Source organism: Gekko japonicus, unplaced genomic scaffold (assembly GCF_001447785.1).
Source record: "Gekko japonicus isolate JY-2015 unplaced genomic scaffold, Gekko_japonicus_V1.1 scaffold1886, whole genome shotgun sequence".
NCBI classification, from domain to species: Eukaryota; Metazoa; Chordata; class Lepidosauria; order Squamata; family Gekkonidae; genus Gekko; species Gekko japonicus.
Window position 1 is genome coordinate 349,766 of NW_015168104.1, and position 15,675 is coordinate 365,440.

Genomic DNA, 15,675 nt, shown 5'->3' on the forward strand with positions numbered 1-15,675 from the left:
CTTCATTGGATATCCTGAGTCCTAGTATTTTGGGAGACGGAGAAAAAGTTCTTTTCCCATGCATAATTTCATGCATTGTTTGAATACTCAGTAACATGAACAGTGATATCACCAAGCCTTTGCTCCAAAGTGACTAAAGTTAGTTAATTCTTCTTCAGTGTTGGTACATCTGTACCAATCCCCCTTCAGAATTAAAAATCTGTATTTTGGGATTCAGATTCCTTCAGCATGGTGGCCATTTAAATGCAGATTAATCTGAGATGGTGTACTGACTCAGTAACTCACAGTATTCTACTATAAGAACTGTAATGCAGAACACACACAAAAAATTGTATGTCTTCACTAGAACTTTTACAGGTTTTAGATTTTTAAGTTATTAAGTAGAAACATTCTCACTTTTGTATGTATAAGGAGAATATCCTTTAATCTGAGAGGGCATTACCTTAACTGCCATACTTTACACTGTACCTTTTACTGACATAGTATTTCTTGTATTGCAAGGCACTATAATTTCAGAATCTTTTCTTAAGTAGAATGTTCCACTTTCTTGACAGACCAGTAAATCAAAATTAAACAAGGAATTATACTTTTCATGCAATATGTTGTGTAATTTAATTTAAAAGCTCCTAATGAAAATGCCACCTGCTATAATTAAGGACCCCCTCATGGACCACCTCACATGTCTGCAAAACAGCAGTCTAAATATATTTTCATAATACCACATCACGGTTGTTTTCATCATTGTTTGCACCGATCAGAATAGGCCTGCTAGTCCAACCATTTGACTCACCATTATAAGACAGCTTCATCTGTTTGACTAGCATGTTTCCTTCCTTCCTTCCTTCCCACCAAAATTCAGGGCAGCCAAGGGGACAAACATGAAAATGTTTCAAACATTAAAACAGACATTTAAAAAAACTTAGGATACACATATATTTTTTAAAATTAAAATAAATAAATAAAACATAATATAAACAGATCAAACAGCCAGGTAGGAAGGCTAGTGAGGGAATAGCAAACCAAACCAAATAAAAATCTTCACCTGCCAGAAGAAGACAACAGTAGAGGGAGACGGACAAGGCTCTCTGGGGAGGGAGTTCCAAAGCTTTGGTGCCGTGACCAAGAAGGCCCTGTCTCATGTCCCTTTAAATGGTGGGGGTGCGTGCCCAAACCAGGGCCTCCAAAGGTGACTGGACTGGTTGGGTAGGTTCATCTGGCAGAGCAATCACAGTACATGAAGCGTCTGCCTGAAATGCCATGAATTCCGTTGGATTCCTTTTTCTCCTTCTGGCTGTTGTGCCTTCTGGAAATATCTCGCTTGTCTCTCTCGGTGAGATTAGTCAATGGATTTGCCTGTATTGCTCCCTTCCGTTTTCTCACTTTCCCTTGTCTCTTCCAGTCCCTTTCACACCAAGCACCATCAGAGATCTTGGTGGTGCTTTAAGACACGGATAGCAAAACCCGTCCTGGTGATGCTTCAAGGGCTGCAGCAATGGGGGGTTTGGGGGTGGCGGCAGCCGGGGAACGGCTCACAGACACTTTCAGCAGCACCCAAAGTTTGTAATCCCAAATGCCCAAAGCAGAGGGGAAACCATTCTTCCTTTGCAATGCAAAAGCTCTTTGCCAACTACAAGTTATACAATAAGAGCAGACTATAAGAGTTGGCAGCTCCTTGCACACTTTGCCAGAACGTGCCCAGGGGAGGAGTTACCACCTGGCTGCCGGCTGAGTCCCTTGTTCACATGACCCTTCAAAGACAACTGGCAAGAAAGGTGTCTGTGGTTTCCTCAAGTCAGCTGCACCCAGCCGGGACCCCTTTTCCCCCCGTCAAAGACCCTGTCTGCAACTTAACCAATGATTGTTTTTAATGCTTGCTTACCGTAGCTGGATCTGAGTACACCAAGGTTACTAAAGTAACTGAGGGAGAACCAAAGATTATCGAGACAGAAATAAAGAAAATTCATCTGGAAGGTTAGTTCTGCAGTAAGATGGGACTGCCCTTGTGTGTGATGGGTGATGGCAGGCAGTGATTTGATTACTTCCATGGAAGTCAGTTCAAGCGAGGGGAGAAAGAATTCCTCCCTTTCCAGCCCTTCATTGGTCTATAACAGGGGTCCCTAACAGCATGCCCGTAGGCACCCTGGTACCACTAACATTTTCCCCAGCACCTGCAAAATGTTTTTGGAAAGTGGTTGTGGCCAGATGGGGCTTTTACCCAGTAAAGTTTTTGATTGACCATTGGAGTTTCAACTGGTTATCCTCTGTTGCTTTGGCAGCAGCTGCCACCACAGCACAAGGAACTTCACTGTGTGTGCCTGAGGGTATGCTGTGGCAGCTGTTTTGTGGCTGGCTCTGCCTTGTGCAGCTGCCCTTTTGTGGCTGCATGCACCATGCTGTGTTGGAATTCTAAAGGTGCCCATGGACCAAAAAAGGTTTGGGACCCCTGGTCTATCCTCTTGATTCACCTCGCTTCCCGCTCCTCCCGAATTTCCGTTTCTCTACGAGAATTTCTACGGTTAACTCAAGAACTGGAGCATTTGTTGCGTTGCTGCAGTTTTCAGTTTTATTGGTTCACGTCTTCTTTCCCTCTACATCAGGTATGTGGACAGAATGCTGCCAAAAAAAAAAAGCAGTTGGCTGTATATATGACGTTTGCTTCACTAAAGGGAAATGTAATATGATTGTATGGGCTGAACCAAATAGGTGAACAATTTGTTCAAGATGCAGAAGTCGCACAATCAAAAGAGAGCATTTAGGTACCAAATAAAATCTGGAACCCGCTCACAAGGTCAGATGCACCATCTGGATCCTTCTGCAAATGCAGAAGTCCTGCATAAGGTTTGCATCTAGAAATACTGGATCCAATATCCAACATGAAGTGTGTGGAATTTCACATATTCTGGATGGGGAAACCACTCAGAATTGCCAGCTTGTCATGGGAATTTTTATACCACATGTCCACTCCATTAGCCTTGCATTTTCCCTCGCTTCAACCTTATTAGAGTAGACAATTCTAGTCATCAAGCAGTTTGATCCAACAATTTCAGGTATTTACTCTCCCGTTTGTAACAGTGTTAAAGGGCAGACCACCATTTCGGTACTCCTGATTTGTTTTTCCGAGCAAAGGGCAACATGCTCAGATCTTCCCCCCAGGGAAATCAGTAGGTCTTTAAAGTGCCTTTGCATCATGTTTTGATATCACCATCGTGGCCGGGATCCAAAGAAACATTCAAGTGATTCCATCTGCTCGAAGCGGTTTGGACTCTGTTTCTCAAACAATGGTCTGTCATGCCTAAGAGCAAGCTGCTTTTGAAACAGAGGTCCTTTCTGCACTAGACCTTAAATCCTGGTTCGACCCTGTAGACCCTTGCATTCTACACTACGTGCGAGTTTACCCCTGTAGTTATCTCGGGGTATTTTTTGTTTCCACATTACATTGAGGTCACCCCGGTTTCACCCCACACTTGTCCTGGGATAAATAGATGCTGTTATAAGCAGGAATAAATGCAAGGTATTGTGTCGTGAGCTGAACTGTGATAGAACCAGGGACGAGATCCAAGTGCGGAAAGGACCAAAGAGAGCTTTCATGGCATCCGCCAACACCTTTCCCAACACCCCCCACATGTTTTTAGAACGTGGCCAGGCCCAGGTGGGGATTTTGCCCAGCAAGGCTTCTGATTGGCCCTTGGAGATTTGATTGGCTGTGCAGATTTTAAAAACATTGTTTTGGCTGCAGCTGCCATCACAGCACAAAGATCGTCACTGGATGATGGAAGGGAAGCTGTGGCAGCCATTTTGTGGCTGGCTCTCCCTCCTGTGGCTGGCAGCCATTGTAGGCAGCCATTTTGTGACTGCGCCTACCACACTGTGATAGAATTCTGGAGGTGCCTAAAGGCTTATAAAGGTTGGAGACCCCTGGTATGGGGAATAAGGCTTCTGAGAAGGTACCTCTGTCTGTCGCCGGCATTTACGAATGCAGCTCCTGTTCATTGCAGCTGGCTCTGTGTGAACACGGCACTTCATTGCTGATAATGTTTGTAAAATAGGACAGCAACTGAATAAGTACGATATACTTCTATTATGATAGTGTTTATATATAATTATATATTATTTTAGTATTATATCCTTTTCAGAAATGCTTGGTTATATATGAAACAGAGAGGGGAGTAGAGTGGGGTTGCCAGATGTCTCCAGCTATATAAAGGGGCAAAATAATGGGAAGAAGTCTTTAGCCTAAACATCTGCCAAAACAAGGGACATCAAGAGAAGTTCTGGCTCTGTTTCAATTGCTACAGATGAATGATGTCTGATTGCAACCTGTTGGTTTTTTCGTTTTAGAAACACCTGTAAGGAAAGTTCAAACACCCAGAAGGTCACAAGGTAAGAGGGGCATTTACATTTCCACTTAGCTTCATTGAAAATGATCAACACATTCTATGCAGAACAATGCAGTCGGAGGGTTCTTTCTATACAGCCAAGTCTCCAAAAACTGACAGCATTCGTGGAATACGTCCCTGAATGAAGCAACCGTGTAAGGCAGATGAAATGAACATATTTTTTATCCCATCCATCCTCTGAAGTAGAGGTCCCCAAGTCCCTTGTTGAAGTTGTGAACACCTTTAGAGTTTTGAAAGCAGATGGTGAAAACTACCCCAGAATGGCTGCCACAGAAGGGAGGGCCAAACGCAAGAAGGAGAGCCCCAAGAAGTTGGAGCCAAACTGAATATCTCTCCCCTCAGACCTCCTGCGAAGAAGGAAAGCTTGAAAGGGGAATGGAGTTCACACACCAGGCCCGTAGCCACAGTGGGGCATCTCGGGGCTAGGCCCCCTGACTTACTGGCAAGGCCCCCCACGACTTCCCATCCAGCCCAGGGCCCCTGAGCGACAGCAGATGTGGGGAAGGAGTCAGGTATTCCTTTAATTCAATTAGTCAGTGCGCATTAAAAATGTAAATGCCCCCCGACTTTAAAAATCCTGGCTATGGGCCTGTCCCACACTGACTAAAGAAAGCTCCAAAGGCTTAACAGTCCTCCCGCAGAATGGCTGCCACAGAAGGGAGGGCCAAACGCAAGAAGGAGAGCCCCAAGAAGTTGGAGCCAAACTGAATATCTCTCCCCTCAGACCTCCTGCGAAGAAGGAAAGCTTGAAAGGGGAATGGAGTTCACACACCAGGCCCGTAGCCACAGTGGGGCATCTCGGGGCTAGGCCCCCTGACTTACTGGCAAGGCCCCCCACGACTTCCCATCCAGCCCAGGGCCCCTGAGCGACAGCAGATGTGGGGAAGGAGTCAGGTATTCCTTTAATTCAATTAGTCAGTGCGCATTAAAAATGTAAATGCCCCCCGACTTTAAAAATCCTGGCTACGGACCTGTCCCACACTGACTAAAGAAAGCTCCAAAGGCTTAACAGTCCTCCCGAACCTCCAGTGGAAAACCCTTTCATTTGAACGAGGGCAGCCAATCCCAAGTCCTGCCTTACAGTGCCAGTTTTTGAATTCTGGAAGGAGGGAACCTCCCCACGACCCCCCTTTAAAGCAATACAATCCTAGAAGCCTTCTTTGATGTGATTCACTGTTGCTCTAAAGCACCCATGTTTGGTGTAGTGATTAGAATGTCTGACTAGGGTAGGGGAGACCCAGATTCAGTACAAATACAAATACAATAGCTTTATTGGCATAAAATATCAAATACACATGCAGCATAGAGCCTCAAGATAGGCTGGAGGGGTATCACATTCCGAATTGCCTTAATATGAGCCTCTCCTCCTAGATACCTTATAAAAGAAATTTGCTACGGGTTCCAGAATTTCTATATTATGCGAAGACAATAAAGAACTAATTTTATGCTCATCAGATTGGCCCAAAAGGGGGTCCAACACAGGTTCAATATAAACAACACGGATGTCATAGTGGAATTTACAGTACTAGACCCAGATTCGAATCCCCACTCTGCCATGGAAGCTTGCTGGATGCCCTTGGGGTAGTCACACCTTCTCAGCTTCATCTACATCGCAGGGTTGTCATAACATGGAGGACAGGAGAACAGTGTAAGCTGCTTTGTGTCCCCGCCGGGGAGAAAGGCAGGGTACGAATGAAGGAAAACAAAATAAAAATAAAATTCTAGAATGCTTCAGATAACTTACTCCAGTGGCTTGAAGGCTGTCTTATGATTATATAGTTCATCTTGTTAACGATTCCGATTCTTTCTTTCTCTTCTTTGCCCACACAAATGACCAGGAACACCAAGGAGAAGAACAAGACTTGTCCGTCCAGCTGTGAAAAAGAGTCCACCAAAACAGAACTGAGACGATGGCAGTGTCGAGAATAACGTCAATAACCCAAGAAAAGTCCGGAGAGAAAACATTGTTATGCATAAACTGAACAACTCGCTCTCATAAAGGAATGCTAAACGTTAACAATTGGGCGCGGCATCCATTACCTTTTGAAAGCACACGAGAGAACGCCTCTTCCTGACAATATGTCCCATCAGGCCCTTCTTTGCAGGGGTGAATTGAGAATGTATCGATTTTCTATGAATCAGACACAATAAATTACAATATTAATAATAAACAGAATCTTGAGTGACAAAAACCTAAGTGAGTAAGCTATTTTAACCGAGCCCTTTTCATTTGGCGAAACATATACATTTCCAGGGGAAGTTTTAAATGTCATGATAACACCGACAACATTACCTTTTTTTTAAAAAAAAGCATAATAAACTTTATTCAACGGCACAGCATCTTCATTTTCATCATTGCATTAAAAAATATGCTTTCTGGTCAACTCGGTTGAATCATCTGGCCCCTAGTCTCCTCGAGAAAGGACAAAAGGCCCAAGAACGCCGTGATCTTGGATGACTTTGATCAGAGGTCCCCCACAAAATGACATTGACAACCAGATCCCCCTCATAGGGTCTTTGCATGCAGGAATAGGCGGGTTGCTGCTCAGAATGGGCTTCTCCTGATGACATATGATTGGTCCCTGCTGTTCTATAGCCATTCGAGCAGTAAGGAGGAAGGGCCTTGCTTCAATTCAGATTCCTTCCGTATTCAGCAATATAAAATCGAGAAAAATCTCCCACTCCCGCACAGCATCCTTTTGCATGCACCAGACGCCTGTTTCTACAAACAGAACCAAGTTAGAGTCCAGTGGCCCCTTTAAGACCAGCAAAGTTTTATTCAAGGTGTGAGTTTTCACATGCACGGCACACTTTCTCAGACAATGAAATGGAATTACAGATCATAGTTGTACTTATAGAGGGTGGCTTGTTAAATCAGCATGCAAAACAGTTCATTGTCTGACAAAGTGTGTGTGCACACGAAAGTTTGCACCTCAAATAAAACTTTGTTGGCCTTAAAGGTGCCACTGGACTCTGGCTTTGTCTTGTAGCTGCCCACTCTGATGTTTCTACAAACAGATTGCCATTGCAGGATCAGGCCAGGTTGCTTAGGAGCGAGGCTTCTCGCTATCCGTTTGACAACGGCACGATGCATTTCAATCGCCGTTTTTCTTTAGGAAATGCATGGAAGTAGCACTTTTCCCTGGATAAATCTGAAAACCTGAGCTTCAGCCAGATAGACCAACTCCATCAGCTGACATGAAGTTCTTGGATTTGAAGAGATTAGAAGTGCCGTCCTGAAGCAAGTTACATCCTTCTACGCCCCAGCTAGATTCGAGTCCAGGGGCACCCAACAAAATGTGGAGGAGGGTCTGTGCTTCTGAGTGCCAGAGCTCCCCATGATCTTGTTGGTCTCTAAGGTGCTGCTGGATTTGGATCTTGAGGTTCTGCAGCAGACCAGAACTACCCTCTGAATCTGTCTTCCAAGGTCCAGGAACTCAACTGGCTTAAAAGGGTGTAATTCTGCTTAGGATGGTAGTGCATTCAATTGGACTAAAATAATGCAAATGCAGGAAGTTTGTCTTTGGTTTGCAGATTTAATTTTACTTGATAGCTGAAGTTCCGTGCGTTATAAAAATTGAGAAAACTCTTACAAGACTTGTCTGCGAGTCACTGGATTATGCAACTAAGAGCAATCGAAAAATAAAAATATGTAACTCAGTCATAGCAGCTGTATGCAGAATGAAATCATAAAGTTTATAAAATGTCAGACTTTAAAGTATTTGAATGACTGGTTTCTAAAACAGAACAGATCAGTGAAGGACCCGCAAAAAGCAATTCCTGTTCGTGGTCGAATATATGAATTGGGGCTTGGCTTGAATGCTTGTGTTATCAAAAAAGGCTTTGCTGATGTCCAGCTTCAATGTGGATTCTTTTTTAAATTATCATTTTAAGAACTAGTTACTTTGCTTCTTTTGCCATATTTTTTTATCTGTTAGTTATGTGAAGGGAATAACGAAATCTCATCAAGGTGTCCGAAATCTACATTGTTTTGTTTAAAAGAAACAGAGCGTGATATTTCTATTTTGAAACAAATATTCATTAAAAAAATTGGCTACAACGTGATGCCTCTTATTTTGTTGTAAACGTTTGAGGGAAGAAAATAAGTTGTTCGGAGCTTCCAGATTTCTGGGCCAAGGACTGTGGCTTGAAACAATTACATGTGCCTGTGGTGTTCCAGGTATGATCCCTGGTGCCTCGGGATGCCTCCAGGGTTTATCTCAGGGCTCAGTGAGAAGATCAAAAAATGGCAGACAGCCTTCTCAGAAGTACAGCTTGACCATTGCTATGGATCTTCTCCTGCCACACGCAGGAGAGCATTGAGGTGTCTTCGAGGAGGCATTCTTTGCTCACACAGGAAATAGAGAGTTCCCGTGAGCTTGACCAGTACCGAAAGAGAGCTGAGTTTGTGGCTGAAGCACACCCCAGGGTGATCTGCAGCACACTTGGATTCTGTGGTAGATACACAAGGGTTCCTTGACAGAACAGAAGATTTGGGATGGGTGGGGCGGCTCACGTAGCTGTTTGCTGGGAGGTGTACAACTGAGAAGAGCCCTGCTTGATCAGACCAGAGGTCTATCTAGTCCAGTATACTGACTCAAACAGTGGCCAACCAGTTCCTCTGGAGGTCCAACAACAGGGCACAGAGGCCGAGGCCTTCCAAAGAACATCAGAATAGCCCTGCTGGATCAGACCAGTGGTCCATCTAGTCCAGCCTCCTGTCTCACACAGTGGCCAACCACTTCCTCTGGAGGTCCAACAACAGGGAACAGAGGCCGAAGCCTTCCAAAGAACATCAGAAGAGCCCTGCTGGATCAGACCAGTGGTCCATCTAGTCCAGCCTCCTGTCTCACACAGTGGCCAACCACTTCCTCTGGAGGTCCAACAACAGGGCCTCCTGTTGGGAGGAGGAGGAAGAACGGAAGGAGGAAGAGGCTGAGCACCACTGCAAAGAGAGGGGGGGTCTCCTTACTGGAAAGTGTCCAGAGGCAGTGGCAGAGACACTGTGCAGGTGCATATGGCAGCTCAGTGGGTAGCGGTACTTCTTGTGGGATCAGGTGATGATTTCACCAGCTGTCACTGGGCAAACCGCCATGTGGTTGAATATGGTTCGTTTTGGGTTTTTTTTTTAAGATCTCTGTCATCCTAAAGCAGCAGGAAATACACAGACAAAATATTCTGCTTGGAATGATGACTGTCATTTTCAAGAAATTATTAGGAAAAGCCATCCTTGTGTGCTCGGCTAGTCTTAGGAAACAGTAAATTGACTTGGAACACCATTTCAACTGGTCCCAGTGGAACACGACTTGGTCTAGATTTTTGTAGAACGGCAGAGCATCAGGCCTTGGAGAACCAGGATTTGGCTCTTCCAGCTGAAGAGCGGGCCAAACTATCTTCCTGGTGATCCTGCATAACACCAGCATAACAACTCTAAGCTGAGTTGTTTTGAGCTAGCTCACGTTTTTTTAACCTCCAGCTCACAGATTTTTGTCTTCGCTCAGGAAGGAGGACTCCAGAGCGAACTAATTTATGCAGTAGCCACATCGCTCACTCACAACTTTAATGCCGGAAGCTCACAAAGTAGAATTTTTGCTCACAAGACTCCACAGCTTAGAGGGAGCATTGGATAAGACACCTGAGTTTATTTATTTATTACTTTCGTCTTACTATCCCGCTCTAATCCTCGAAGGGGTCTCTGAGCGGCTATACAGTTATCCATTATCCCTATCTAAGGCCACAATTCATCAGGGGTGGGGACATCCCTACCAGCACCCAGTGGAGGGGGGGGTTTCTTTCCTCGGTCGGCTTCTTTCCGTTGTCTTTCAGCTGCGGCTTCTGGCTCCTCTCTTTTTCTGGCGGTCCTCTTTTCGGGTCCAACAACAGGGAACAGAGGCCGAAGCCTTCCAAAGAACATCAGAAGAGCCCTGCTGGTTCAGACCAGTGGTCCATCTAGTCCAGCATCCTGTCTCACACAGCGGCCAACCACTTCCTCTGGAGGTCCAACAACAGGGCATACAGGCTGAGCACCACTGCAAAGAGAGGGGGGGGTCTCCTTACTGGAAAGTGTCCAGAGGCAGTGGCAGAGACACTGTGCAGGTGCATATGGCAGCTCAGTGGGTAGCAGTACTTCTTGTGGGGTCAGGTGGTGATGTCACCAGCCGTCACTGGGCAAACCGCCACGTGGATTAGTTCTGCAGATACATGCTTTTTCTATTTCCATTGAATATGGTTCGTTGTTGTTTTTTTAAAAGATCTCTGTCATCCTAAAGCAGCAGGAAATACAGAGACAAAATATTCTGCTTGGAATGATGACGGTCATTTTCAAGAAATTATTAGGAAAAGCCATCCTGGTGTGCTCGGCTAGTCTTAGGAAACAGTAAATTGACTTGGAACACCATTTCAACTGGTCCCAGTGGAACACGACTTGGTCTAGATTTTTGTAGAACGGCAGAGCATCAGGCCTTGGAGAACCAGGATTTGGCTCTTCCAGCTGAAGAGCGGGCCAAACTATCTTCCTGGTGATCCTGCATAACACCAGCATAACAACTCTAAGCTGAGTTGTTTTGAGCTAGCTCACGTTTTTTTAACCTCCAGCTCACAGATTTTTGTCTTCGCTCAGGAAGGAGGACTCCAGAGCGAACTAATTTATGCAGTAGCCACATCGCTCACTCACAACTTTAATGCCGGAAGCTCACAAAGTAGAATTTTTGCTCACAACTGGCCACGGTGGGTATCGAACTGCTACAGCAGTTCGTAGATGTTATTACAGCAGGTGTTTAACCACCTGCGCCAACCCTGACATTTGAGCTGAAGGTGGGAGGAGGAGGAAGAACGGAAGGAGGAAGAGAAACTCCAAACAACAGCTTTTCCGTCTGGTTCCAGTCGGCTTCATCCCAAGTAGATCTCCTTCCTAAAACAATTGTTACTTCTTTTGATATTTCGCACCACACTACATTTTTTCACTTTTCCCAGTTGACCAGTTTAACTTAAAAAACCCCCAGCTGATTAGATGCCCCAGATTGGAGGCAACCTGAAAGGAAACTGCATTAGTACATCCGATGGGGCCTCTGGCCCATCCACTCCAGTGCCAATAGGCCTGCCAAAGGTATTCCTGTCCAAGGATGACAGGGCACAGTCCTTGCCTTTAACAAAAGCAGGAGCTGGATGACCACATTCAGGACAGGGGTCGAGGTCAACGCAGCAGAAGACAGTAGGAGGCTGCAAAGTTCACACAGAGGGGTCAGTCAGTCGATCAGTTCGTTTATTCGGTATAAAACCAGCATGGGTCAATTGCAATCAGTTATTCAGTATAAAACCAACACAAATCAATTACAATTATCTCAATAATGTCAATACAAAGAATGGTACTAATAAAATATATAAAATATCAAATGTTTAAATATGAACTGTGGCCCTAGTCACACGGGCTAGATAACGCGGGGGCAGGCGTGGCTGTTCCCCCCCCCAGAGCAAAATAAAGCGCGGTAGCCTGATGACACGGTCCCCTGAGTCTCCATGCTTAGGCTGTTAGCTGGCGATCACACGGCGATTCTGCAGCATGGCAAAGAAGTGGCACAGCGTGATCACACAAGCGTTTTGCATTTGTGCGCATGCGCAGTTCCGCAGAGCAGCACTGTTTTCAGTTTCGTGTTTGTGCACATGCGCTTATGAAAAACATCCAGTTTGCAACGGGATGTGGATGGGCGCCAGAGGCCATGGGATACTAGCGCTCCCGCAATCAGACGCCCACCTGTGCCACGCGTTTTCAGGATACTAGTGCACTTTCCTTGGTACTTTTTAACTCCGCATCTTCAGTGGGACGCCACGGATTGGCCACGGGTGCGCTATGCTTCCCAGATGTTGCAGTGTGATTGCTTTAGTAGTTACAAAATTGCTAAAACTCTAAATTTCTACAATACTCTAGCAACTGTTGAATAAGAGTTATTTAGCTCACGATAAGTGTTATAAGGGTTATACAATTCTACTCCGCATCCCCTAAGCCTTCTAATGTAGCCAATCGTCAAAGAGCTTACAGAGCTCTTCTTACAGGTGCTACTGTAAACTGTTGGAGGATTGGCTACATTAGGGGTGTGTCGCCTAATATGCAAAGGAGTTCCTGCTACGAAAAGAGGCCTGGATACACATAAAATAAAGTACATTAAAAATATAAGACCCAAAACCCATTTCCATTTCATTTATTAGCTTCATTGACCCAAGGTCTTAAGCCAAACATGCAAACAACAACTATAAAACGCATTACATAAAATTACAAGAAATTTAGGCAGAACGTCTTTACAATAAAAGCTAATAAACATGCTCTCGATCAGTAATATCAGACCACATTTTATAAACTTCAATGAATTCTATAAAATCCCATGATATTATGGAAATTAGTTTTAAAATTTTAAAATTGTATACAAAAGGTACTTATAACATTTCAAAGCCGCTTTAAAAACAGCACTGTCGAAATATATTTTGCCACCAAGCGAGTCGTTTCAGGGTCCTCATCAGCTAATAGTATGGTTATCACCCAGGGTTCCATAGGGAGGTGATATCTTTGTAAAATAGGAGTAATCCAGCAGGATCTGGGGTCAATCCATTGGTGGCAAAATAACATAAGATGATCTAAGGTCTCTATTGCACCTGATCCACAATTACACAATCTATTTGAGTACTGTATTTTAGCAAAACGGCCACTTAGCTCTACAGTTGGAAAAACATTCAACCTTGCAAGCGTGAAGACATATCTAGATCTGGGGGATGTAAGGAAGCTCATATATGAGGGAGTTTTCTTAGGTGGAACAATCCCTAAGGCAGAGTTGGAGCATACTCGCCTAGCACGAATTGAAGTGCTGAGTCGGTCAATGTTTGTCACCCTCAATCTCATCAAATTTAGCGCTTCTTGATAATTTAAATTATTAAGCCCCGTAGGGGCGAGACCAATCCACTCCAGCTTGTTATCTATATGTTTTGCCCACGTACATTTATAATTATCCCCTTTTAAAAGATAAAGAAGACCTCCTTGAGCATTAGGTGTCATATAAAGAACTTTCAGTCTCAATTTAAAGGCTGCCTTCCAGGCTCTTGACTCAAAGGAGCATTGTGCGAATTCTTCTCTAAGTGCCGTCCCTGCGACACATTTAGGGACTCCTGCAATTTTACGCAGGAACTTCAGGACTGCTAGTACTTCTAAATGGGGTCCAAATCTGTCAGCTTCTAATGGAACCATGTTTGTTGACATCCTAAAAATTCTAAAAAAGATTGAGTTAATACTAGAGATGAAACTTTTCCAGAAATGTTGAAGCCACGAAAAAAAAAGATATTCACAACTCAGGACTGCTAGTACTTCTAAATGGGGTCCAAATCTGTCAGCTTCTAATGGAACCATGTTTGTTGACATCCTAAAAATTCTAAAAAAGATTGAGTTAATACTAGAGATGAAACTTTTCCAGAAATGTTGAAGCCACGAAAAAAAAAGATATTTTTTTCCTTACAGAAATTTTGGGGGCACCGGAAATATATGTAATACCTACTTTTTAAAATGAAACCTAAACTAATTTTGCTGATTCAAGAGCGTAAACAACTTTATTAGCATACAAAATTGTACTGTTTGGCATGTTTACAATATTCAGAAGTATTACAGCACAATCCAAAGTCAAAATTCCTGGATTTAAACTATTTTAGCCCATTGATGCACATACTTTATAGATTCTTGTCACCTATAAATGGGGGGGGCACCCTTAACTCTGCAATCTATTATAAATTTGAGACTGTTCATTATCTGGATTTAGAAACAATAATCATACAATATTAGCTGATTTGGATACTGTGTTAAAATTAACAATAGTGTATTATCATTCGACACACAGTACACACAGCATGTTATATCACTTGAGGATAAAATTGGCCACGTTTAAGCAATAAATATTTCTGTGAAAAATTGTTTTCTATATCTACACTACTCAAGGGAATTGTCATTCTCTAAAGCTGTAAGTGGGTTTACACAAAAATCTTCATACTACACGGTTCTTAGAAAGCATGCTCAGGAAGTATACCGTTGGCTTAAAAAGCATTTCACTCATTCCAAAAGGGAAAATATTACATGGAATTTTTCACCCAGGACTTCAGTGCTATGGCTTGATAAATAATTTCCTCACAAAAATATTGGAAAACACCTGTGGGAAAGGGTGAAGTGCAAACACCTGTGGGAAAGGGTGGAGTGTATATGTTCCCGCTCCTGCTCACCCCAGACCCTCAACGTATCTATGTAAAACTCTTTTTTTTGGCAAAAACCATGTTTATTTGTTTTTGTTCTTCTTTACAAGTCATACAAGGGTACAGCAAATAAGGAAGAACTACAAACCAAAAGTGATTGCTGTAAGAAGTTCACACATTCATAGAACAAAGAAAGATTTACAAAAGCTATAATTGTTTTCTTCTTTATTCCACAGGTGAATTTAGATGAAATTGACGAACATCTCGAGTTTCCGCAAGTTCGTTTCAGAATCTTTGTCAAAATTCGGTGTCAAAGTGTTTTTTCTCACGTAACAATCCCATTTCTATCTGTATAAACCTCGTTATTGTTGTGGGGAGGGGAAGGGTAGTGAAGGCTGGGGTATAAAGTATATATTTCCTTGTCACAAGAGAACACTGGAGACATCTCAGTGTATGTTATTGGAATGGTTGCCAGCCTCCAGACGGCACCTGGAGATCTCCTGCCACTATTACAATTGATCTCCAGCTGACCAAGATCAGCTCCCCTGGAGAAAATGGCTTCTTTGGAGGGTGGACTCTATGGCATTATATCCTGCTGAGGTCCCTCCCCTTCCCAAACCCTGCCCTCTCCAGGATCCACACAAACAACCAATTCTCCAGGTATTTCCCAACTGAGAGCTGGCAACCATAATTACTGGGTATTTTTTTCTTCTCTCGTGTTCATTCAAAGCATTTCACATTTCTGGAAAAATGACCTCCGTTGCTGTATCCTTCAGTCTTCTTTTGACTAATTTTTTATTTTTTAAAAACACACTTCCCCAGCTGAAATTAAACATTAGTGTGTTGGGCTTTGTGGATCGCTTTCCACTCATATAGACAGTTGGAGTTTGGAAGCTTTGCTGTGCGTCGTTTCGAAATGGATGAATTGGAGCCAATGAACTGCAAGCGAGGGCCAAAGGCCCTGCCCAGCAGATGTCCAAGGCCTTTGGTGGTGTGTGTGGGGGGGGAAATAACAATGCCAATTTTCCTGAACAAACAGCTCTCACTCTCCAGTCTCCCCAAC

The 15,675-nt window shown here is 43.7% G+C and overlaps 1 protein-coding gene across 6 annotated transcripts in view; it reads left to right on the forward strand.

The window, feature by feature from the left end:
- The window catches only part of POSTN (periostin, osteoblast specific factor), a 76,659-nt gene extending 69,960 nt beyond the window's left edge, over positions 1-6,699 (forward strand). For 4 of the 6 annotated variants that reach the window (XM_015414806.1, XM_015414801.1, XM_015414802.1 and 1 more), the window contains 3 exons: positions 1,885-1,971; positions 4,339-4,380; positions 6,236-6,699. In XM_015414806.1, the coding sequence (XP_015270292.1) occupies positions 1,885-1,971; positions 4,339-4,380; positions 6,236-6,303 (197 nt within the window). In that variant the 3' untranslated portion in view covers positions 6,304-6,699. The remainder of the gene's footprint in view (positions 1-1,884; positions 1,972-4,338; positions 4,381-6,235) is intronic. The other 2 variants (XM_015414803.1, XM_015414805.1) reach the window with 1 other exon arrangement.
- The last annotated feature ends 8,976 nt before the right edge of the window (positions 6,700-15,675 follow it).